Genomic DNA, 24,781 nt, shown 5'->3' on the forward strand with positions numbered 1-24,781 from the left:
CCGTTCTGCACATCCCCCTCCATTAGCCACTGGCAGCCAATAATATTCATTTTCTTTCAGAGTGATTAGCAGAGAGTTATAGTTAGTGTGTGAGAATCTCGCATCTATATGCTGCACTGTTGCCATACTTCACGACAACCAAAGTATTTATTCAGCTGTCAGTTTTTCTTTTTTTTTTTTTTCAGCAGTATAGCTGTGAATGTGTGTCTGTAAATGTTAAAGTGTGATTTAAAAAAAGTCGTGTGGCGGCAGTAAATGTGAAGTGCTTCACAAGCAGGCGAGGTGGATTATTTACCGCATTTATAACTTTTCCAAACGTGAATTTGAAAGCAGGTCTTCTACTGTTGACATTTGAAAACATAAAAACGGACTCCAGAACCATGTGGTATCGGTGAAAGAACTGAAAGAGAACTGTAAGTGAAACTGTCAGAGCTGTAGGAACCATAAAAAAGTTGGTTTTGTGCCACCTGGAACATCATAGAAATCACAATGAACCTGTAACACAAGTGGATGGTTTTAACAATGGTATTTTAAAGAGCCCCATGTGAATGATGAATGCCTCACATCACAAAAACGTGTTAAGTTATGCAGGAGAAAATCGGCTTCAATGGTAAGTGCTTCATCGATGTGAAGAATTTTAAAAGACGGTTCCAGATATGTTACGAAGAAAGCTTTTAGTTCAAAGAAGTGACATAGCTGCAGCACGAACTACATCCCACATAAAGATTCAAGGTACAAGACAAGGCGATAGTTCAACAGTGTATTACCCTGATGAAACGTGGGTCAACTAGAATCATTCCAGGAAGATCTGCTGGAAAATGAGTGACAGTACTGGTGGTTTTAAAATTCTCATAGGAATAGGTTCTTGGATAATAATTCTGCATGCTGACTCGTCTTCTGGTTTTGTTTCTAAGAATGAAGTTGTATTTACATGGAAGAAAAATGGCAGTGACTACTATTTGGAAATGAATGCTGTCAGTTTCATGACATGATTCACAATTCTTGCCATACCTTCCTTCAAAATTGGTCATTGCCAGTTATAATTCAACTGTTATAGAGAAAGCAGTAAGTAAAAATACCAGAAAAGCGGATATTTTTCCCTGGCTCGAAAATAAAAATATTGAGCACAGTATAAACCAGACTCATGCTGACCTGCAGCTCTTTAATTTATACTAGTCATGTGACAGAAATTACAAACTTGACTTCCATGCATGTGAATGGTGCACACAGTTTTGCATTTACCCACGTGTCACTGTCATTGTAGCTCAATGGAATTAATTTGGACAAAGGGTTAAGGGTATGTGGGAGGGGGAAAGAAAGAAAAAATCATTCATGGTAATATACAGTGAATTGCTTGTGCATGAGGCAATAGACAACATACCACCTGTAGCGTGCGCACAGTCTGTGCGGCATGCTGAAAAGCTTCAGAAGGAAGAATTTGACAGGGAGGTGATGATAGATATAAGCCTTGAACCTATCATTGTAAATTTACCATCAGATTGTTTGGAAACAGACTCAAATAGAAATGATGCTGATATTACGGTGTAGACTTTATAACAAAGCAAAAATATTTCTCAGTTTTAAAGACTCATGGTTTAAAAAATGTGTTTGTTAACATATCAGTTGTATACATAATAATGAGAACTTCCTAGCCTTTTTGATTAGGACTTTATATCCTTTGTATTATGCAGACTATAATGTTCAGCGTATTGCTCAAGGAGAAGTGAAGCTTCCATCACCATGTTGTACCCTCTAATAACACGCGAGAATGCAGCTGTATAAATTCGTCAGAAGTCCGATATTTCCACATGTAAACTGCTGTCATGTTCAAGGCACAAATTGGATAAGGCCCTAAAATGACAATAACTGTTACTCGTCAAGATATCGGTGGTTTTTGCTGTTATTGGTCAGCATTCCCTGGAGCTGTTCACAGATGCGGGTTAATTGTTTGGTTGTTCAGTGGTTTATAAATGTGGTCCCCTCATTGTAATGTCGAACGCATTAGTTTACACTCATAATGCCCGTTAATAATGACAACTTGCTAACTGTTTTTACGATAATCTTTTACATTAGCCTTTCTGCCACAAATTCTTTTTTACGCACAGTGATTGCACTTTACACACACACACACACACACACACACACACACACACACACACACACACACACACACACACATTTTCAAAAATTATATTGTGTAGAAGCAGTTGTCAAGCAAATATAATGATTTCAGTTTGTGCTTGAAGCTAATTTTTTTGTGTATTAAATTTTTATTTATAATGCAGTTCAAATTGCAATAAATGATAACTATTGCAAACAGTTTTGATGACCTTGTCATTAGACAATTGTCATTGTGAGAAAAATTGTACTTAAAGTTTTCACAAAGCTGTGTCAGCTGTTCTCGCTTCCCAACGTCATGCAAAGTAAATCTGTGGAGCAGTGGATGCAACGTCATCAAGATGTGGATTAATAGTTCTCTGATGATGATTGATCAAAATTGGTTTTAATATTTATTATTCCCCTCATAGATCTGAACGTATGTACCATAGGCAAACGAGTCAGACTGTTGTCCGCAGCAACGTAGTTCGGCTAAGAGGACTTTGTTTGCCTGCTCTACGCTGACGCGCATGCGCAGTTCTCATCCCCCCACACTTCCTTTCCGTTCCACCTATTTGCACAGAAGTGCCATCCTACGTAACATAGACTATAGTTCCTCTTAATTTAATAACTAAATCTTTTTGTTTAGTTATTGAAGATTTCTGTAAAATTACAAGAAGAAAACTAAAGTGCAACTGCTTGTAGATTTTACATTCCTGATATTTTTTATAGAATACTGACAGGTTTTGTCAACTTTCAGAATTTATCATGCATCATCTGTATTCAAGGAACTGTTGCTGGCAGCCAGCCTTTGCGCTTGCTGTTTATCAATGAGAAGCTTAGCCATGAGAAGCTAAGCCGTGGTCCATCATTGTCAGACGCAGGCAGTGCTCGTCAGTCAAGAGATGCACGCCTAAATCCTGCTGCAGCACGTCTGCACAACACAAAAAGAGGTATCTCTTCTTTCTGAGGTGACTTTGGGCTGTTAATATTATCATCATTTGATTGGTGCTTTTCTATATCATTTGCTTTTTTTTATCAGATGGTATCATTTCTATTTCCAGCAGTTTTATTTAATTAGATTAATGTCATTTATTTAGCTGCACATTTGCTTTTGTTTTTTAACCTTCTGTATAATGGAGTAAAGTTGTAATGTTTGGAGACATCCTTTTGTAATAATATTTTTACTTGTGTTCAGTAGTTCAAAGAACTGCGTAACTTCATGTGAATCAAATATGATTAAATAACCAGTTTATATCTACACATTGCCATACTGTGAACCATCTCGTATTATTCAAGTGGTTACTAGGAGAGTTATGTGGACTGTTTGGATATGACTGTAGCATATTGCTTGTCAAAATTTTGAGCACAGTCATTTACAAAAGAAAGAATATTGGAGTTATACTTACGGTGCATTGCAGTATAGTAGAAAGAGGAAATTATTTGTGGTACTACTTCAAGTGCTCAACAAAATCAAAAATTGAATCAAGTGGGTGGCTCTGTGAAGATAGTTTTGAATATCAAAGTCACTTAAAATGTGTGAGGGTGATGATAAATGGTGACACGTACCTTCTTTTGACTTGAAAACAAATGTCTCCAATTAATTGTAGGTTGATTTTAAGTATAATGTAAAATAATTGTGCAACTTACATTAAAAAATAAATGATGGAGTAGTACAGGTGAAAACCATGATACCTATTAGAAAATGTTGTAGAATGTACAACGGATTGAACTTTGAACCTGTGAATTATTGATTTAACACCGAGTTGCCGAGCTGTACACGCCATGTACTATATAGGGTGAGTCAAAAAGGACTTCACAACTTTGGATAATATAGAAAATTATTGGGATAATTTACAGAATTGGTAGATGTGTCATTTTGTTGCAAACAGTATAAAGTTTGATTCACGTAGTGACGTAGTGCATCAGTACCGCATTCCGACACCAGGAGCGTAGTACCCACTTACTTTCACTGGTGGCGATCATGCTCGCAGTGTGTTTTGGTTTAATGAAATGAACTCTGCAACAACCGTTCAGTGTAAATTTTGCACTGGATATGCTAAAAAAAAAACTTCAAGCAGGCCTACAATTTACTCTTGACACAAGAACTTTGGTAAGGTGGGTTGTTCACTGTGACATGATAAATCAGCAGGTCGCTTGCATGTTGATGCTTATGCCGAACAGGTTAGGAAGAGCTTTGCCCACAGTTATCAAAAATCAACATGATGTGAGTCTTGCAAGACAGACATTCTTTAAAAGACTGTTTGACGAGCACTGCATAGACATTCACACTTGAAACCATACAGATTCACAAAGGCACAGCATATTACTCATGTAGGTAAGGTTGCTCTTGGGGAATTCTGTGCAGAAATGTTGCATTGGATAGAGAATGATGGGACATTCATGAACAGTCTTCAGTGATGAGTCAACATTTCATATCAGTGGCATGGTGAACACCCACAGCTGCAGAATATGGGCAGCAGAAATCCACAAGCAACCCTGGAACACGTATGTGACAGCCCAAAGTTAATGTCTTTTGTGCCGTTAGCACACTGAAAGTGTATGGCCCTTTCCTCTTCAGGGAGAAAACTGTCACTGGTATTGTGTTTCTGGATATGCTTGAAAACTTTTAATTCCACATATTGATGAAGGTAACAGAGATGGGATGGTTTACTACCAGCAAGATGGTGCCCCACTTTATTTCCTCATGGAAGTTCGAGGTTTCTTCGATAATCACTTCCCACGTGGGTGGATTGGCTGTGAAGGGCCAATCACGTGGCCACCAAGCTCCCCAGACTTGACACCACTGATTTCTTCCTCTAGGGTTTCATTAAAGACCTTGTGTACATTCCTCCCCTACAAAACAAGTTAGCTGACGTGAAAAATTGAATCTTCACTGCTGTTGCACAAGTTATGCACAATTTTCTGCAACAAGTGTGGGAAGAAATTGATTACCAGTGGGATGTTTGCCACATCGTAGATGGTGGTCACATCGAAGCAAAATGACACTTGACACTTTTATGTGAAACTTGAGGTTGTTTCCTAATGACACATTTACAGATTCTGTAAGTTATTTCAATAAATTTTGTTGTGACTTGGCAAGACAGCCAAGCCACTATGACCGGTAGCCGAAAGGCACGCGATTAAGCTCACGCAGGCTGGCGTGAGGTCTGGAACAGTTAAGGGAATTGAGTCTAGTAAATATAAGTACGTAACTTCTGGAATACTTAACTTTAATTCATAATTGGTGAACATCGGTCTGACGGTACAGGCATCACAAGATAAATAGCAATCGATAATGGCGCATTGCTAGGTCGTAGCAAATGACGTAGCTGAAGGCTATGCTAACTATCGTCTCGGCAAATGAGAGCGTAATTTGTCAGTGAACTCTCTCTAGCAAAGTCAGCTGTCCAACTGGGGTGAGTGCTAGGACGTCTCTCTAGACCCGCCGTGTGGCGGCGCTCGGTCTGCAATCACTGACAGTGGCAACACGCAGGTCGTTCATATACTAGCGGACCGCGTCCGATTTAAAGGCTACCACCTAGCAAGTGTGGTGTCTGGCGGTGACACCACATTCCTCTCCTGCAAATTGGCGAATGGTTGTGTTATAAGGCTTCCGCCCGCCGTGGGGAGGACCCCATGTTGACGTATGCGACGAGGTGGGGAGCCTAACAACAGGCGAGGCTGTGCCACCCGCACCATGCCATTCGGTCTGAGGGGAGCTAGGAAACGCCTGAAAACCTAGTCCAGGGTGCACGGCAACATGCAGTGTATTCACCCGTAGATAGTCAGGAGGAGCCGAAGGGTCGACCTCCATCGAGTCGGGGCACCCGACGGGCGAAGACGTCCTATGGTCCGGAGTGGGCAAGAAGTCCATGGCGGAGGACAACGGGTCACGGGAAGCGATCGGCGGCGCGTGACCCTGGGAGGCGCCCGGCGGTTGCAGTGACGTGTCCACTGCGGGCGTCGGCGGCGGGAGAACAGGCTGCGGCGGCGGCACGTCGCCAAGGGGCAAATTGGAAGGCAGCGTCGGTAACACCTGGAGCTGAGGCGAGCCAGTAGATGGGTCCCCAGGGCGCTGACCGGACGGCACCGTCGCTGAAAGCAGACGGGGAGCGGCAGATCCCGGGCGACGACAGAGGCGCAGCTGATTGAGATGCCGCCGCACCTCACCAGAGGCCCCCAAAACCAGATACATCACGCGGCCGAGGCAGCGAAGAATGCGCCGTTCGAGCCAACGCCGTGAACCTCGATAGTTGTGGTAGTATACAATGTCGCCTGGGGCAAAAGCAGATGGCTGCCACTGCACAGGAACCTGGTGCGGCAGATGTAGCAAAGACATCAAGGTTCGATGAGGGTGACCGTGAAGCAACTCAGCCAGCGAGCGACCATCTCGAGGCTGAGAGCGATACGAGGACAAAAAGAGCAATAACGCGTCCTCCCAAGAATGCGACTCTTTAAACTTCAACATCTGTGACTTGAAAGTCCGGACCAAACGTTCAGTGGCACCGTTTGACTGTGGCGAAAATGGCGCGGACGTCAGATGTTGAATACAATTGGCCTTGCAGAATGACTGAAATTCTGCGGACATGAATTGTGGGCCATTGTCGGAAACAATAGTCTGTGGAAGACCTTCAATGCAAAAGATAGCGGACAACGCTTGGATGGTGGCAGAAGACGTCGTGGAAGACATCCGGACAACAAAAGGTAAATTACTGAATGAATCGACCAGAACCAACCATCGAGCATTCCAGAAGGGACCCGCAAAATCGATATGTAAGCGTTGCCAAGGGGAAGTGGCTTTTGGCCTTGCAAAGAATTTCCGCGGTGGTGCGGATTGTTGTTTGGCACACGCCATGCAAGAAGAGCACATATTCGTAATTGCAGCATCAATTCCGAACCAAGTACAGTGCTGACGAGCAAGTTGTTTCGTTCGCACTATACCCCAATGCCCTTGGTGGAGAAGCTTTAAGGCAGAGGACTGTAACGAATGTGGGACCATGACCCTGGACTGATCATTATCAGAACGCAACAGCAAAACACCACGTCGTACAAAAAGTCTCTCCTTGTGAGCAAAAAAATCGGCGAACCAACGGATCCTCGATCCGTGACTTCGACAAGGGCCATTGCTTAGCAACAAAACGCAAAACGGTAGCAAGGACAGGGTCAGCAGCTGTGGCTCTAGCTACATGACGAAAATCAATCAGAAACGATTCGACCACGTCATCGGTTTCCGAATCAATGTACATGCAAGCAAGTTTGGAGGAATCGAATGCTCTATCCTCAGCAACAGGCAAACGGGACAACGCATCGGCGTTTCCGTGCTGATCAGTGGACCGATACAAGATATCGTAGCGGTACTGCGAGAGGAATATAGACCAGCGAATGAATTTCTGCGCTGTACGTGGAGGTACAGGCTTGGTCAGATGAAAAAGCGATGTCAAAGGTTTGTGGTCTGTGATGATGGTAAAGTGACGACCATACAAGAAATCATGAAACTTTGTAACACCAAATACGAGAGCCAATGCTTCTTTCTCGATCTGTGAACAATATCGTTGCGCAGACGAGAGCAATTTGGACGCAAAGGCAATAGGGCGATCGTGCGAACCATCTTTGTGCGCAAGCACAGCACTGATCCCGAAATCCGATGCATCCACCATCAACAAAAGGGGCTTCCAGGGATTGAATGGCGTAAGGCAAGTATTGGAAAGCAACGCCGATTTCAACTGGCGAAAGGCGCGTTCGCATTCCGTCGTCCAGACGAATGGAACACCCTTACGGCGTAAGCGATGAAGCGGAGCTGAAATGGAAGAGGCGTGGCGCACATATTTATGGTAGTAATTTATTTTTCACAGCACACTCTGTAGCTGCTTCAAATTCTGCGGCGAAGGGAAGTCTTGTATGGCACGGAGGTGCTCGGGACTGGGATGTATGCCTTGGGCATTGAGTACATGTCCCAGATATGGCAAATCACGAGCAAAAAACACACATTTGTCCTTCCGCAAGCGAAGACCATTTTGTCGCAAGACCTGAAATAATGTTCTGAGATTGGCTAAATGTTCTTCTTCCGTCTTTCCGGAGATCACAATACTGTCCAGATAGTTTGCTGCAGTAGGGACCGACGCACAAACAGTTTGTAGATATTGCTGAAACAATGCAGGGGCAGATGCACACCCGAATGGCAGTCGTTTGAATCGGTACAAAGCAATATGCGTGTTAACCACCAATACGCCGTGGGATTTTTCGTCCACCAGTATTTGCAAGTACGCATCTGCTAGGTCCAACTTCGAAAAATATTTACCCGGGCACAGTTTGTCAAAAAGATCTTCCGGGCGGGGTAAAGGAAAAGTTGCAGTCACTAGTTGTGGATTCACTGTTGCCTTGAAGTCTACACAAAGTCTCAATTTTCCGGAAGGTTTGTGCAAAATGACTAAGGGTGATGCCCAGAGAGGAGCCTGCAAACGTTCAATTACACCTTGTGATTCCAAATCGTGTAACGTTTTTGTGACCTCATCACGCAATGCGTGGGGAACATTGCGCGCTCTGAAAAATTTCGGTTGCGCGTTGACTTTCAGTTCCAAATGTGCTTTATAGTTCTTAGCGCAACCCAGGCCCAGTGCAAAAATGTCTGCAAAGTCTTCACATAGACGAGAAACACTGTCTGAAGGCACAGTCTGGTTCACTGATAGGACCTGATTGACTATAGACAAGTTAAACAACTGAAACAAATCTAAACCAAACAAGTTCACTGCAGAAGAAGAATGAAGGACGTAAAATGACACAAGTTTCGTTTGTCCCTTGTATGTTGCAAGAAGGCTGCACTGTCCTAACACAGGGAGCTCGTGACCTAAATAACTAGTTAGCTTAACATTGGCAGCACGCAACGGAGGTTTGCCCAGCTGCTTGTACGTGTCGTGATTGATTAGGGAAACCGCAGCTCTGGTATCGAGCTGGAACGGGAGCACTTTGCCGTGAATGTCCAAGTCAACAAAAAGTTTATTGTCCTGCTGACTACAAGAGCGACTGTCTCGTGCAACGTGAACTGACACTGGTACAAAATCTTGACGGGATTCCCGTCGATGTCGACGCACACCTTTTGTGGGACGAACACAGTCACTGTTAGAGAGATTGGCACTGGGCGGAGTGGAATTTACTACATGAATTTCCATGGGCGAAGGTGCACGAGCCCGAGTATTCTTGGTTCGATTCCGGCGCGAAGCAAAGGTCCTGGAATGGTTGTGAGTGTCCGATCGGAGCTTTTTGTGGCAAACACTTTGAACATGTCCTTTTTTATTACAGAAAAAGCAAATAGCCTGGCGTGACGGGCAATTCTCACGCAAATGTCTAGTAGCACACTGCGGGCATGATTTCACTGCAGTTGTTTGCCGACGCGGGACATGTGGGTGAGAGCCATGCGGCATTGGCGCGGCCGGGCGCAAGGACTGTTTACTGTTCCGTGCAGCTCGCTCGGCGGGCCGGTTAACCTGACACACGGGTGGCGAAGTTTCAAATGATTCCTGAGCAAAGTCAAGTGTGTCCTGCCGATCCAGTATGTCCATCACTTGTTGAAGGGAGGGATTGACTAGTTTCAAAATCTGTTCCCATATATGAACATCAGAAACGTTCTGTGCAATTGCATCACGCACCATAGTATCTGAATAAGGGAGTCCACATTGACACTCAAAAGCACAATCCCTAGTAAGGCCTTGCAAGGTTGCAACCCACTCCCGATTAGTCTGACCGTCCGTACGTTTTGTACGAAAGAACGTATATCGTTTGGCCACTACATTGACTGATTCTTTGAAATATGCATCTAATGCAGACAAAATTTCGTCGTAGGACAGAGTTGCTACGTCGCGTCGGGGAAACAATTTCACTATCACACGGTACGTTTGGACGCCTACGGCGGAAAGGAGAAAAGGCTGCCGCTCATTACGTTGAATTTTGTAGGCGGCGAGATGGAATCCAAATTGGCGTGACCACTCCATCCAGCTTTCCAGTGCCGCATCAAAAGGACGAAAAGGTGGTGAAACTGCGTGTTGTGGCTGCGGTAGCGGTGAAGCGGCGGCTGCCGCATCGTTTTGCAGTGCACGTTGACCCTGGACGAGCTGTCCAAGGGCATCCAATAAGGCCTGCGTCAGCTGATTCTGCAAGCGATAAAATTCGGACAGTACATCTGGAGATTGTGGCGAAGCCATGACACAAGTAAATCAGGGCAGGAGCAGTACTATTAGTACAAACGCGAATTGGCTCGTCGCCAATCCTCGGCGCCAATTTGTTGTGACTTGGCAAGACAGCCAAGCCACTATGACCGGTAGCCGAAAGGCACGCGATTAAGCTCACGCAGGCTGGCGTGAGGTCTGGAACAGTTAAGGGAATTGAGTCTAGTAAATATAAGTACGTAACTTCTGGAATACTTAACTTTAATTCATAATTGGTGAACATCGGTCTGACGGTACAGGCATCACAAGATAAAAAGCAATCGATAATGGCGCATTGCTAGGTCGTAGCAAATGACGTAGCTGAAGGCTATGCTAACTATCGTCTCGGCAAATGAGAGCGTAATTTGTCAGTGAACTCTCTCTAGCAAAGTCAGCTGTCCAACTGGGGCGAGTGCTAGGACGTCTCTCTAGACCTGCCGTGTGGCGGCGCTCGGTCTGCAATCACTGATAGTGGCGACACGCGGGTCGTTCGTATACTAGCGGACTGCGGCCGATTTAAAGGCTACCACCTAGCAAGTGTGGTGTCTGGCGGTGACACCACAAATTTCTATATCATGCAAAGTCCTTTTTGACTTGCCCTGTATTTGGCACCAAAAAGATGCCAATAACTGATGCTACATAATGCAATAGAAAGTGAGAGAGAGAATGTGTCCATTTTTGAAGTATGACATGTCATGTTGTTTCACTATGAAAAGCTCATTTGTTACCATTGACAGTAAACTGAGGTAAGCTGTAGGTTAAGTGGGCACAGATTTAAAAATGAAGTATATGATACGGCTGTTATGCTGACCAAGGGTGAAGTAGGAAAACAGTCATTCAATAACTGGTGAACTATTGTGTTAAATTCAGTTTTGGATTGTGCTATTGGTGAATAACAAACAGTTGTATCCCATAGTATATCAAACATCATACTAACATGAGGGTGCAAGGTTTGGAAATTACCAGCCAGCACAGCATTATTGCTAAATGCGCGAGATATCAAGATTTCTATTGACAAACATTTTATTCATTGCAAGAGGAGAAGTGTAATATTCTTTAGCCATCTGGATTAGCTTGGCACCAGTGCAACACTTCGGCTGTTGCTGTAAATGAATTACTTTCCAGCACTCCACTTTATAAATTGGCTGTGCCATTTGTTTGGGCTCCTGTTGCAGCGTCTTACAGTGCTGTGGCATCAGACTTCCAACATGTTTCAGGACTGCACAAGTGTACTTGGAAACAAGCAAAAACAATTGATTATATAACTTTCTTTTTTCTTCCTTTCTCCTTTTTTTTTTTTTTGTTAGGTGCTCACCAAAACTTTAAGAGTACCTCTTGTATGTACTGTATTTGCTTTCATTTTGTGGTGTAATTAAATGCAGTTTGTCACTTTGTGCGTCAACTGTCTTGACACATCTAATTGTGGTTTCATTTTGTCAAATAGAACCACTACTTGTTTGGAAAGATAATTCACAGTGTAATATGCAACTGCTCTTCCATAGCCACTTTTGTAGCCATGATGGTACAGATGTCTTACACTCGTATGAGATGTCTTTTTCTGTTATATGAGGGTTGGAACTTCAATAGTGGCAACTATTTATTTACAGCTTGTACAAAATAGACACATGTTTCAAAGTTTTACTGACCTTCAAAGTAGTCACCAGCATTGTGTATAACGCGTTGCCAGTGATGTGGGAGTCGTAGGATACTCCGAACAGTGCCAGTTGTCTTGACAGTTCGAAGTTGTGTTGTAAGAAATGGTTTCTGAAGATTTTGTGTATTCCTGTAACAGTGCTTGTTTTTACCACATTTTACTATGGTTTTTGTTGTTTAAATAAGCTGCATGTTGAATTTCTTACTGTTCATAAACTTCTGGAAGTTTTATGAATGATCCTCTTACTTGCATTACTAGTAATTCTGAATGTTTGCCCTGGGAGCGTGTGCGGATAGCCGAAATGGTCAAGGTGATGTCTGGGTTCAAGTTCCGGTCTGGCACAAATTTTTGTATATCACTACTGAGTAGTAAATCTGTACTTACTACAGCTGATGTCCAGGAATTCACAGTGAGCAAATTGTGAATTGTTTTGAACAGCTGTGGATTGTCGTCATTGTCTGTTCTTTCACACGAGGATGTGGTTCCTTGTAGCTGAGGTTCAGCCTGCTAATCATCAACAAAGAGTTACTTATCTTAATGAAATTATTTGGTATGTTGTTCAGTTTCTCATCTCAACCTGCACGTATTGGTAGAAAAAAATTATCACCGTCTACAACAGCAAAGTTTGTTTGAAGACTACAGTACTTAAGTAGGCATTATCCTGTGGCAGGTTTTATGGTCTCCTCTAACCTTTAAACTGACTCGCCAAGCATGTTGCAAAGAAAACCACAGTTTAACATGTGGGATCCTGCCCAAATTCTGGCTTTCTAGCTTCATCATTTAGCGGCACTTATTTTTCTCTTAAAATGGCGTTTTTACGTAAATTGTTAAGTCTAGAACATAAAGAATTGGTATTTGGAACATTATAACACTAAACTATATTTTAACAATTTTTTAAACTAAAATTTTGATTTTTAATTTCGTACTTAATTGTGGTGCAATACTTCTGCGCTATGTGCAGACACGTTAAGGTGACGTGGCGCTACTAGCAGATAACTGGGGTAAGTCCCGGCACACTCACTTGCCTCTGTATCTCAAGCATTGATCACTGAGCAATGCATCTTTTAGTTTTTGAAAAGCTACTTGGCACTCATCTGTCAAAACAAGGGGGACATTCTTGCGGCGCATGCGATGTGATGGAGCCGCGATTTGTGCAGCATACAGTATGAACCAAATATAATAGTTCATTTTCCCTAAGACAGGCTGCAGTTCTGTGACATTGTGAGGAACTGGCAAGTCTCGTATGGCTAACAAATGTGACTGAAGAGGATGTATACACCTTGACTGTTGTTGACATGACCAAGATACGGCAACTCAGGTTTAAAAAAATCACACTTGTCCAGTCTACACTTTAGTCCTGCATCAAACAACACACGGAACAAAACATGCAAATTTGCAGTATTTTCTTCAGGTTTATGACCTGCTACTACAATATCGTCCAAATAGTTTGAACAGTTTGGCACTTGTGCAGTCAGCTGTTCCAAATGCTGTTGGAAAATGGTGGGTGTGGAAGTGCTGTCAAAAGGCAAATGCAAATATTTAAACAAGCCCAAATGAGTATTCACTACACACACTTTTTGAGATTCTTCATCGAGCGGTATTTGAAGATATGCGTTGCGCAAATCAATTTTCGAAAAGTAGTGACCAGTGCCCAATCTGTCCATGAGATTGTCTGGGCGTGGCAGTGGATAAGTATTAATTGCAGTTAGTGGTTTGACTGTAGATGTAAAGTCATCACAGAAACAAGTGTGACCTGAGGGTTTGGGCAGCTAAACCAGTGGACTTGCCCATTGATTAGCTTCTATGGGTGCAACAGCTCCATTACCTTGAAATTATTTAAGTTCAGCGGCCAGTTTGTCTGGTAATGCAATGGGAACAGTTCTGGTCTGGCAGAATTTCGTCTGAGCATTGTCTTTCAGAGTAATATGTGCAACAAAATTGTTAGCCTTGCCTAAACTTTCAGGAAAGAGTTCTGGGAATTCTTGATACCTAGCTGCTACCACATTCACTTATTGGTCATAATAGTTAGCGAATCCACAACCTGTTCATACGAAGGTTCACTGTATTTTGCGTAGAATGCAGACACTGGCAACACATTGTCCTGAATGTTAAAGCCAAACAAATCAAACAAATCAAAGGAATCAAGACCAAACATGTTCTCACAGTTGCGTGATTTTAGCACCGTAAAAGTCACTGTTCATGTACTTGAGTGATACATGGCTGGCAAAGTACATTTTCCAAGAACGGGAATGTCTCGTCCATTATAAGCTGTCAGTTGCGTGCTAGTTTTAGACACGTGTGGGGAGCCTAACATTTCATGTGTGTGAAGATTTAACAATGTGACAGAGGCACCCATGTCCAACTGAAATTTCACACATTTGCCACATAGAAGTAAATGAACAAAAAGTTTTTTGGACTAGTGTATTGTTGAAGAAACTGCACCCTTGCTAGTTTTGTGAATGCCTTTTGCAGACTTTGAATATACTGCATTAATGACATGGGGCTTGTGACTAGATTTTTGTGAGTGGGCCGAATTCTTGTATCTGTTCCGTTGCAGACATACAGATTGTACATGTCCTTTCCTGCCACAAGTGTAACACTGAGCCTGTCGGGAGGGGCAGTCATGGCGTTTGTGCTGTGAATTACACCTAGGGCAAGATTTAATTCTGTTCGCCTGTGTCGCCGCCTGTTTAGCGAACTACTTATGCGGCTGTAAGTGTTGTTTACTCGGTGTGGTGAGCACAAGCTGCCACTGAGTGGGCCAATTGGAAACAAGGAACTCAACCCGACAAATAGCTGGCTGCTCAAATTTATCAGCCGACAGGGCACCTGAATCGTACTGATCTAGTATTTGCACTACCTGCTGAAATGATGGATCCGAGTGTTTCATAATCTGTTCTCTGAGTTTGACATTGAGAACATTGTACACGGTTGAATTACTCAACATGATATCTGAATATAAAGCATCACAAGCACATTTGAATTTGCATTTCCTCGTTATACCCTACAAATCTGTTACTCACTCACGATATGTTTGTTCTGACCGTTTTTTGCAATTACAGAATTCATACCTAGCTGCTACCACATTCACTTGTTGGTCATAATAGTTAGCCAATCCACAACCTATTCATCCGAAGGTTCACTTGGAATGGCATTAGAAAAAAGTTTCTGAGTTAGACGGAACACTGCACTTCCTACCATGGGTAAGAAATAGGGGAGTTTCACAATACCTGGTACATTGTGGATGAGTATGTGGGCTTCGAAATGTTGCAACCACTCGAGCCCTTCCTCTTCTTCTTCACAAAACTGGCAAAAAGGTGGTATTGCCGTAGGTGTTGCTCGTTCCATCAGGCATCAGTAGCTGCTGCATCGTGTCGAGAAGGAAAGAGATTTGCTGTGTCTGGAACTCAAACATTTGCATTATCTGTGTTGCGTCTAACGCTTGCAGCTATGGCGCCTGAGCAGGGGGTGGGATAGGTGGGGTGGGCATTTTGGAAGAGAGAAATACAAGAAACCGACAAGGCAAACAAGAAAAATAAGTACAAAAGCAAAGAAAATTTCTGCAATGCCCACCTGAAAACACTGATTAACAAGAGACTCTTAAAGCATGTAAAATCCCCTGCAAATAAAAGACAAGAGAGAGTTAAGGTGCCAGCAAAACAAAATAAAATTCCATGGCTGCGAGGTGCGGGGTCGTTTTGTGAATCATCTTCATCAATGTGGGACCCTGCCCGCCCTCTGTTCTAGGGTGCCTAGGAAGCTGCTTTCTTGGATAGCTAGACAGCATTCAAGCAATTCATGTTAATGGAGTTTATTGCAGTAATTGAAATAACAATAGTTAACTTGCAAATGTACGAGGTGGTTGGTGTCGCAAGCAATTGGAGACATGCTAATAATCAGTGTCTTTTGAAATATAGAATTTCCATGCAAGTAATTGGTATGGATCACAAGTCACTCTTCTAGTGCGGCTGAGGCTAGGCAGTGTGTTACTATTATTCTATTCATGTAGAGGCCGCTCCTGTCATGGTGACGTCCTAGTCAGTGTGCTATTGGCTGCCATCGTCTCGCAGCCCTCTCAGCTGTATTGTTCTTGATCCTCATGCCGGCGCTTATCATTATGCCGGAACATAAATGGAACCCAAACCACTGTGCAGTTGATCATTTTTCAAACTGAGAAATAACTGCCATAGGCAAAATAAGTAGTAAGTGACAGAATCTTAATGGATTGAAACATGATCTTATGGCTTTGTAATCCCTCCCTCCCTCCCTCCTTCCCTCCCTCCGTCTCTCTTACACACACACATACACACACACACACACACACACACACACACACACACACACACACACACAAAAGCATTAGCATTACCTGCTACGACTGAAGTCGTTAATGTGCACCAGGGAAAGAACTCCCTTAGTAGAAAGTCTGAAGGAACACTGTACATTGCAATATCTTACTCAAATATGAGCCCTTTCTGTGGTGTCTGTAGAACACCTGAAGCATTAAAAACACCATTGTAAATGTTGTCTTTTTTTCTTATTAATCCTATCTTGAACCTTTTTGGGCCAGTGGGGTACTTTTTTGATGTGTAAACTCTAGTGTCTTCTATGCCAAGGTGTTTCTGGTGTATTTGGTAAAAGACCTAAATAATTTCAAATTTTTATAAGTTAAGTCTTAAGTATTGCTTTTGACTAATTCAAAGGAATGACATTAGCAAATTTAAGGTTACTGCAACTATATGATATTGTAATCCCTCTGATAGTGCCTTTAAAATTGTAACTAGTTTGGTTGATGACATAATACACCATAAAACTTAAAATTTCTTGAGTTGACCCTACATTATTATGATAATATTTGTAGTATTAGCAGTAGTAACAGTAGTTGTCATGGTGTAATAGTTACTGCATTATGTTCATAGTTTCATTTTTATTTTTCATTTGTTTGTTACTTAAATGCATGTAGCACTTTTTCTTTTTTTATTAGTAGCTTTTTCTTTTGTTTTTTGTTTCTTCATTCTGCACGGGCTTAAGTGGTGAATTTGCGTCGCTCGTGTCAACACCACTCTTTTCTCTCAGATGTCACAGATGTGAGGTGTATGGAAACTGCTCTGCTTCACCTCCTTGAAGATTTCCACTCAGGGAAGCTTCGAGCATTTGGTAAGTTATGTGAATAGTTTTGAGAGTATTGTAGAAGAGTTTGCTAGAGATCTCTTGTCTTTTAAAATGACTTGGCACAGTGATGAGGAATGTTGCATCATTCTTACCCTTTTTGTGTTAGTTTGTACATGAGCTGGGTGTCTCTCCTAAGAGTCATCGGGCACTTTTTCTCTTTTCGCTGGTGTTTCAGAAGATATCTGCAATTTTGACTTTGCACTGTTTCGCCAGAGTCAGCCCAAAAAAAATGTTGCTCGTCATGTCTTTCCTATGATGCCCAATGTCGGCATAAAGTGTCAGTTTGTTTCTCATTGCAAACAAAATTATTTTTAAAGCAGAATTTTACTTGCCCATTCAATAGAGAGGTCCCAAATTAGTTCAGTGTGATATTAATTTTGTCAGTATTTATTAACAGGGACAGTAAAACATGAAGAATAACTGGTACTCCAGCAGCGACAACACCATTGTGCTACTGGCATGAAGTTCCACCGCTCAGTGACTGTTGGAGTACTGCTTATTCTTCATGTTTTACTGTCCGTGTTAATATATATCGATGAAATGAATATGCCACAGGCCAGGAGATTATAGATTGGGTCCGGATACTTTTGAAAATTTTTATCGAGATTTTTATTTTCACTCACAAAAAATATGAAATACAATAGATAGGCATACTTGTATTGAAAATTCAGAAAAAACATTCAGTGCTATTTTTAATTTTAATTTTCACACACAAAATATGAAGTAAAATATGTAGGCATATTTGTATTAAAAAACCCAATGGGAGAAATTACATTTGTGGTCTTCAGCCAGTTTCTTGAAGTTATGTTCACATGGGGAGGAGCTTATGTGAATAATGTCTTGAAGGTGGCCAGCCGTTAATCGTGAGCGATACTTGTTCTTCAGAAAATTCATTTCTGAATATGAAATTTCACAAATGTATGTAGAGCCAAACATAGTTGCCAGGTATATGGCTAATTTTTTGCAATTTTCCATTTTTCTGGGACATGTTTACTCCAAAATTCTTCAGAAGATGTAGTTTTATACATTTGCAAGGAAGTGTGTTCCTGCAAGTCTGTTATCTTCTTTTGGAGTAAAGGCTTTGAAAGGCAGAACAACTTCACAGCCACATCCGCGCATTCTGCCACTGGAGAAACTACAAAAGGCGATTTTAAGAATCGAGACAGCTTCTCTGTCTCTGAAAAGTCTTGGAATCTTGCTGTAAATTCCTTATTAAGATCAGACATAAAATTTGAAAATACTCAAATGTCTATTTGAGATTTATTTTTATTCAGAAATTGTTGGAAAATGAAAAAATTCTTGACTTTAAATGTGTGTTTCAATTATCCAGCTTATTGTGAAAAGAAGACACACTTTGTATTAGCTCACATATTAGTTTCTCATTTCCATGTTGCTCAGTATTCGGCACATTTAAATGTTTTGCAATGTGTTTCAAGAAAGCCACAGCTAGCATACTGCTTTTGTTTGCTAGGAACTCCAAATGGTTTTTTGCTTCTTGTGAATCCAAGTATTCTAAGAAGGATGTTACTTTTTATTTCCCAAAAACATTCAATCACTTGACCTTTACTTGGCCAACAAACATTGTCATATTTCAGTAAGTCAGAATGCACTGAATCACACTCAATAACAAGCTCTTTGAACTGTCTGTGCTGAAGTGCAGAATGAGTCCTCATAAAATTAATTTATTTGATCAACCTCTCCATTACTTCTTTCAGAGTCGCACTAAGTTTTCCACAAAGGACTGCCTGGTGAATTATGCCCCTTATAAGATAGTTGCCCAGCATTCTTATCTTTGACTCTTTTTACTAGTCCTCTTTCTTTGCCAATCATTGCTGGGGCCCCATCAGTTGAAACACCATTCTGTCATAATTAATGTTAGATTTTATCATGAAGTCATCAAAAGTCTTGAATAAATCTTCTCCACGAGTCTTGCCTCTCAATGACAATATTGTTAGTTATTCTTCCCTAAATTCTTTACTTTGAATATCCGAAGATCGAACAAAAATGACGTTTGTACTTCATCAATAACCTTGCATGATTCATCTAGTGCTATGGCATAGCAAAGCGCCTTCTGCAGAAATTCAAGCAAACTACTTATATTGTCAGCTACCAAAATTTTGGTCCTTGAATTGCAGCAACAACATCCTTTCTCTCTTCTCAGAGTCTGAAAATTGCTTCTGGTTTTTGTTACGCACACAATACACATGCATTGCTGCTTATGCAGATTTTTCTTGCTCACTCATAGAGTGAACTAGGCAGGTTATGCTTTTCGGCAGAAGCTAGATATGCCGGGAGGTTTTCTTGATGAGCTTCACTATCCAGAGGAAACCTTTTATGGAACTGCTGTTGAGTTGTTTTGTACTTTCACTTTAAATTAGCACCTTTAACAAGAGCAAACTGGAATAGTCCCAGGCCCATCAGGCAGCTTAAAACAATGTTGTTCAGTCCACTCAGTCAAAAACTTCCTATTTTCACTATCAACTTCGTGCTTTTTAGGATACATATCCATGTAAAAGACACGTTATAAGCCTCATTAATAACAAAATGCTCCGTACAAGATCGCAACTACTGACGAAGTGGTGACAAAAGTTATGTACTTTATTTAGATTTGTTCTTTGTAAAAATACTGGTGCCCAACACAGCCATGTCAACACACCGCAAAGGAGGCACCTTGTTGTCAAAGATCGCGGCCAACAACTGAACTCACCCGAAGCTCCATAAAGTAACTTTAAGCTATCGTTTGAGTTACAAGCACAAAAAAAGATGTTTAAATGAATATGTCATCTCTGATTTAACAGGTTTCGGAGGTTACTAGAGTCTGAAATGATTTATAATATTTCCTCGTTCATTAAATAAAATTCTTGTGTTGCATTTGTGTGTACAGAGCTTTTATGTGGATCGTCATAACATGCTGCGCCAGTCGGCCAGCTAGCTCCTTTTCACCTCCGCTCTTCAGCACACACTAATGAGCTGCACGGCATAGCAGCTATGTATTTAATCTGCCTATAACCAATCATTAAGAGTTCTAATTATTCAGCAGTTAATTTACACTACCAGAAACAATTATAAGGATGATGATCAAACGAATAGTTATCTACAGAAAAATACTTTTTAAATAATTTTGAGTATATAATTTATATTTTCAAAATATTTCTGGCAGGCCAGTTTTTGACCTTCTGTGGTCCAGGCCTCGACGTGGCCCACCAGTTGCCGACTGCTGCACTAGACTAACATGGGGCTCTGTCAAATGGGTATGTATAATTCTGATTTAAAAATCGTTTTGTTTTTTAACATGAAACAAACTGATGCTTTCCTTCGATGCTGGGCATCACATGAAAATGTGATAAGTGGTGTTCATTAGGGCTGACTCCAGTTACACATTGCAAACACGAAATTGCAGATAACTGCTGAAACACCAGAGGACATGCACCTGATGACTCTTAAGAGAGACACCCTGTATGATATTAATTATAACTACTTTTGGCTGAATGAAGTTGCACTGTAATAGCTGAAAACAGCATATCTGCAGAAATGAAATTTCTTCTTACAACAAATAGATCTCCACTGCAGTTGTAAGACTTAAGAGAGAGATAGTTTGAAAGTCAGATGGTGTGGAAATGACAGTATATTTGTGTTGTTACTGAAATACAAGAAATGACAAATTACATCGTGGAACAGTTTTTCTGGATTCTATCCAAATAATTTTGTTAATTGTCAGGAAAATGTAATTTTGATGATGTATTGGCCTTTAATTCTTGAAGACTTTGCTGTACTGCTAAGGGAAAAACTCTTTAAGTGGAAAATCACCAGTTTGTGTGCAGTGATGAATTATGGTTTATGTTGTGAGTTTCCGGTACAAACTGATATTTTCAAAAGAACATTGTGCAGTAGGGATCAACTGAATGAGATAGTGTAGTTAATACACTGTCCTCATATTCAGGAGGATGGAGTTTGCTCTGTCTGGCCATGCTGACTTAGGTTTCCATTAGTTTTGCTAAACCAGTTTAGGCAAATGCTGTGATGGTTCTTTTGGCAAGACCATGGCTGACCACCTGTCCTAACCTTGTAAAACCATATATTCTGTGTGTAAGAGAGATTAGGGCTCGTAGAGAGGCGTATAGGCAGTCATTTTTCCCTCGTTCTATTTGGGAGTGGAACAGGGAGAAAATATGCTAGTTGTGGTACAGGGTACCCTCTGCCACGCACCGTATGGTGGATTGCGGAGTATGTAGATAGATATAGATATGTATAATTTGCACTATCATTTCATTGTATTATAATGAAAATTCCTACATCATTGTGAGATGATTCCAGGATGGATGGATGGATGGATGGATGGATGGATGGATGTAACCAACCAACCCTAGGTACTGGAACTATAGTTTCATTCTTCAGGGAGGAATATTGAAAAGTGTGAGCAGGGGGGAGAAGGTGGTGGTGGTGGTGGGGGGGGGGGGGGGGGCAGCTGGCAGATGGTCACCTGGATTTAGATATCTTTTGTAAGTGGTGGGAGGGGTGGCACAAATGATGGAAAATTATTAAAGTTTTGTTCTTAAAAGACCGTATAATGTCCACAAGCTACCTTTGAAGTCAGCAGGAACTATCTTCCTAACTGTAGTAAAGTATTCAGTGGTGTAGTATCTTTGTGTAGCTAGCCATAGACATTTTTTTATTTATGTAACTTTGACAGGTTTTCAGAATGTTTGCCTTATTTACACGATTGCAAGATGAGATTTTTTTCCTCAAAGTCGTTCTTGGAAAAATTCAGTGTTGTCTTATATTCGCAGATTAAACTATTCCTGCTGAAGTCAATGATTTTACATTGTTTAATAGATGAGTATAGATGTCATCTTACATTTACAGGTGCTTTGCCTGTTGAGATTTCGTACGAATTTATTTTGAACAATTGTGAAGGGTGGGGCTTAGCAAACAATGTTTGCATTGGAATAGGCTCGAGACTTCCCAATATACCAAAACGCTCGATACAGTATTGACCTTGATTGAACAATTGTGACATTTGACTCAGGGTGTTAGTTCATAATTTCTCATATTTAATTGCACTAATGACTACAACAATCTAAAGCTCTGCTTTAAAATTGACAATTTTGTAAAACACCAGAGGAAATAAAATAAAATTCTATCAACTTACAAACTTCTGTTGTATTTACACAGGTTTGCGATAAAAGTTCTCATATGTGTATGGATATTGCATACATACATTAATACTGCTGTTTAACTGAAAGTAACATTCAAAGGCAAACATCTTGTCCTTCAAAAACCAGTACTTGATTTTGAACCCAAGTCAGTATTTTATTTTATTATGAGAAGTTGTAATGATTTACCAGTGTTGCAAATGAGAAATTCACTTGGTGTTCACACATTAGAGTAACGTGGGAAAAATTTTGCCTCACTTTAAAAAAAAAAAAAAACAGAGTTAAGTGACTAAAAACAAATTAAATTACACTGAACTTATTGCAATATTATCGCAATAATAAATTACAGTGGAAAGATCCATTTTGCAGTAGTACCAACAGATGTCACTATATTGCGGGATGAGCAAAAGTTCGAGAATTGGAGTGAATCATGATTGGGATATTTTATTTATGTATTAATTGCTGTTGTTACGTATGACCTGCTCCCCAGAAGATATTGCCAACCATGTTTCACTGTTGCTCAACCCAAGCACTATGGAACGTTGGAGTGGGCACAGTTGACACCAGCTTGGCTGTGAGCTAGGATGAAAGCAGGGAGGGGAGTAGAAAGTGGCCAGAAACTATGCTGTGTTACCAGCTATGGGAGTGTACATTGCATACTTCAGCTTTTTATGAACATCTACTACATTGCAATTGGAATTGAATTGACTTTAAAATTGGACAAACACTCAACAATGGCAATGGCATACATTTCTGCTGGAGATGCTAAAAATCTTGATGACCCAATGATGTACTTAAGTGTTTCATGCAGCAACATTGTTGATTCTCACCATGAGGTATGATGGGAGTGAAAGGGGGTGTGTCAGCTGCTCGTTTCTAAGCAGCCAATGTCAGTGCAGCAGGCAGACAACATGTTTGGAAGCAAGAGACATTGTAAAATTCTCAGGTCATTATAGAAGGGAAATAGGGTATGAGTTCAGAAAAAAAGTTGTGTTCTTGGGTCCCTCCATAACCACAGCCTGAGAAATTGAAACATATTTAGAAGAAACAGCCAAATATCTATGACAATGAAGATACAACTTTCACAGCTGTACTGTTCGGATGATGATCAAAAGGAGTGATACCACAGCCAACAGTTTAAGAAAACAAAAAAGGCTGTGAAGATAAAAATTAATGCAAACAATTTCGTTTAGTTTATTTGGTATCTACTTGTATTATCAAAATTTAGACAATCAACAAATGCCATAAATTTAGAATATGCTAATATTAACTGATTAGGCAGATACTTTGCATCAATAAAAGTTTGTGATTTTGATTAGTTAGAACTTGTTAAAAAATGAAATTTTCCCTAGGAGCCTCTTAAAAATAGGGGGGGGGGGGGGGGTGTCTTATCTTTAGGGCCATCTTATACATGGGTAAATAGTACATGTACAAGCAGAACAATGTAAAATGCAGAATTGGTTTTACGATGTGAATTATTCCAGGTCTGTAAATCTGATACTATAATTCCAGTAGACTCTACAAGAAAGACAAGAGAACCACTGAATGAGAGACAAAGCTTTGTGGCGTTCAGGCTGAATTAGAGTATGTGAAATTTGAATTATATGGGTTGAGGGGGGAGTAAGAGATCAGAGAAACTGGGTAAAGATAACAAGTAATGGATGGTGCAGCAGACCTCTAGCAAAGAAACTAAGTAAAGGTCAGTTTCAAAGGAGAGTAGGAAGAAAAGGTACTGCCAGGTAGTAGCCATAGAAGGGGTGTAGGCCACATGGTACAGGACTAATTAGGAACAGGGTACAAGGTCACAAGTGTTGTGAAGCCAAGTGCCATCCTTAGCCAACTGACAGAAGACATAAGGATTTTGTAGGAAGATTTTGGTTGATTGGTTAGTTAGCTTCATGTTCCATGATAAATCGTAGAGATGTGGGACCAGTCATTTTACACTCACATCACAAAAAAATTGTATGTATGGCTACATGCTGAACATTTATAAGTTCTTTAATTTAAAAAAAATACAGATATGAATTAGTAATTCCAACCCCATCTTTTAATGTTGCAGTAATAGAAATTCTTTTATGGAATGGGAGGTGTTGTCAAGGAGAAACTTTTTCAGTTAGTTTCCAAATTTTATTTTGCTGTCTGTCAGACATTTTATATCATTGGGTAAGAGAGAAAAAAAATTTGTTGCATCATTGTGTGCTGTATCCTGCCTACTCGTCAAATGTGGGGTGCCTAGGAAATCTGCTTTCTTGGATCGCAAGACAACAATTCAGGCAAATTGTATTAATTTTATTTACAGAAAATAAATGGCAATGTAACTTTGAGAAATACAGATGTGTCATGAACAAAGAGTGACAGACAAACAAGAAATCTCTTCAGTATATACAATTTGTAATACAAGAGAAGTAATACAGTGAATGCTTCTATTGGAGTTACATGTCTTGACGCTGATCTAGAACTCGCAGAACTGGGGCTGTGGCCAGGCAGTGCAGTGCGTATGTCCT

At 40.9% G+C, this 24,781-nt stretch overlaps 1 protein-coding gene across 6 annotated transcripts in view; it reads left to right on the forward strand.

The window, feature by feature from the left end:
• LOC126183613 (coiled-coil domain-containing protein 28B) overlaps positions 1 to 24,781 on the forward strand; it is a 53,852-nt gene that overhangs the window by 14,010 nt on the left and 15,061 nt on the right. For 4 of the 6 annotated variants that reach the window (XM_049925727.1, XM_049925724.1, XM_049925725.1 and 1 more), the window contains exons 4-5: positions 2,886 to 3,050; positions 16,984 to 17,109. In XM_049925727.1, the coding sequence (XP_049781684.1) occupies positions 2,886 to 3,050; positions 16,984 to 17,109 (291 nt within the window). Of the gene's footprint in view, positions 1 to 2,885; positions 3,051 to 16,983; positions 17,110 to 20,284; positions 20,376 to 24,781 lie in introns of all 6 variants that reach the window. The other 2 variants (XM_049925729.1, XM_049925728.1) reach the window with 2 other exon arrangements.

This window comes from Schistocerca cancellata, chromosome 4 (genome assembly GCF_023864275.1).
Source record: "Schistocerca cancellata isolate TAMUIC-IGC-003103 chromosome 4, iqSchCanc2.1, whole genome shotgun sequence".
Classification (NCBI taxonomy): Eukaryota; Metazoa; Arthropoda; class Insecta; order Orthoptera; family Acrididae; genus Schistocerca; species Schistocerca cancellata.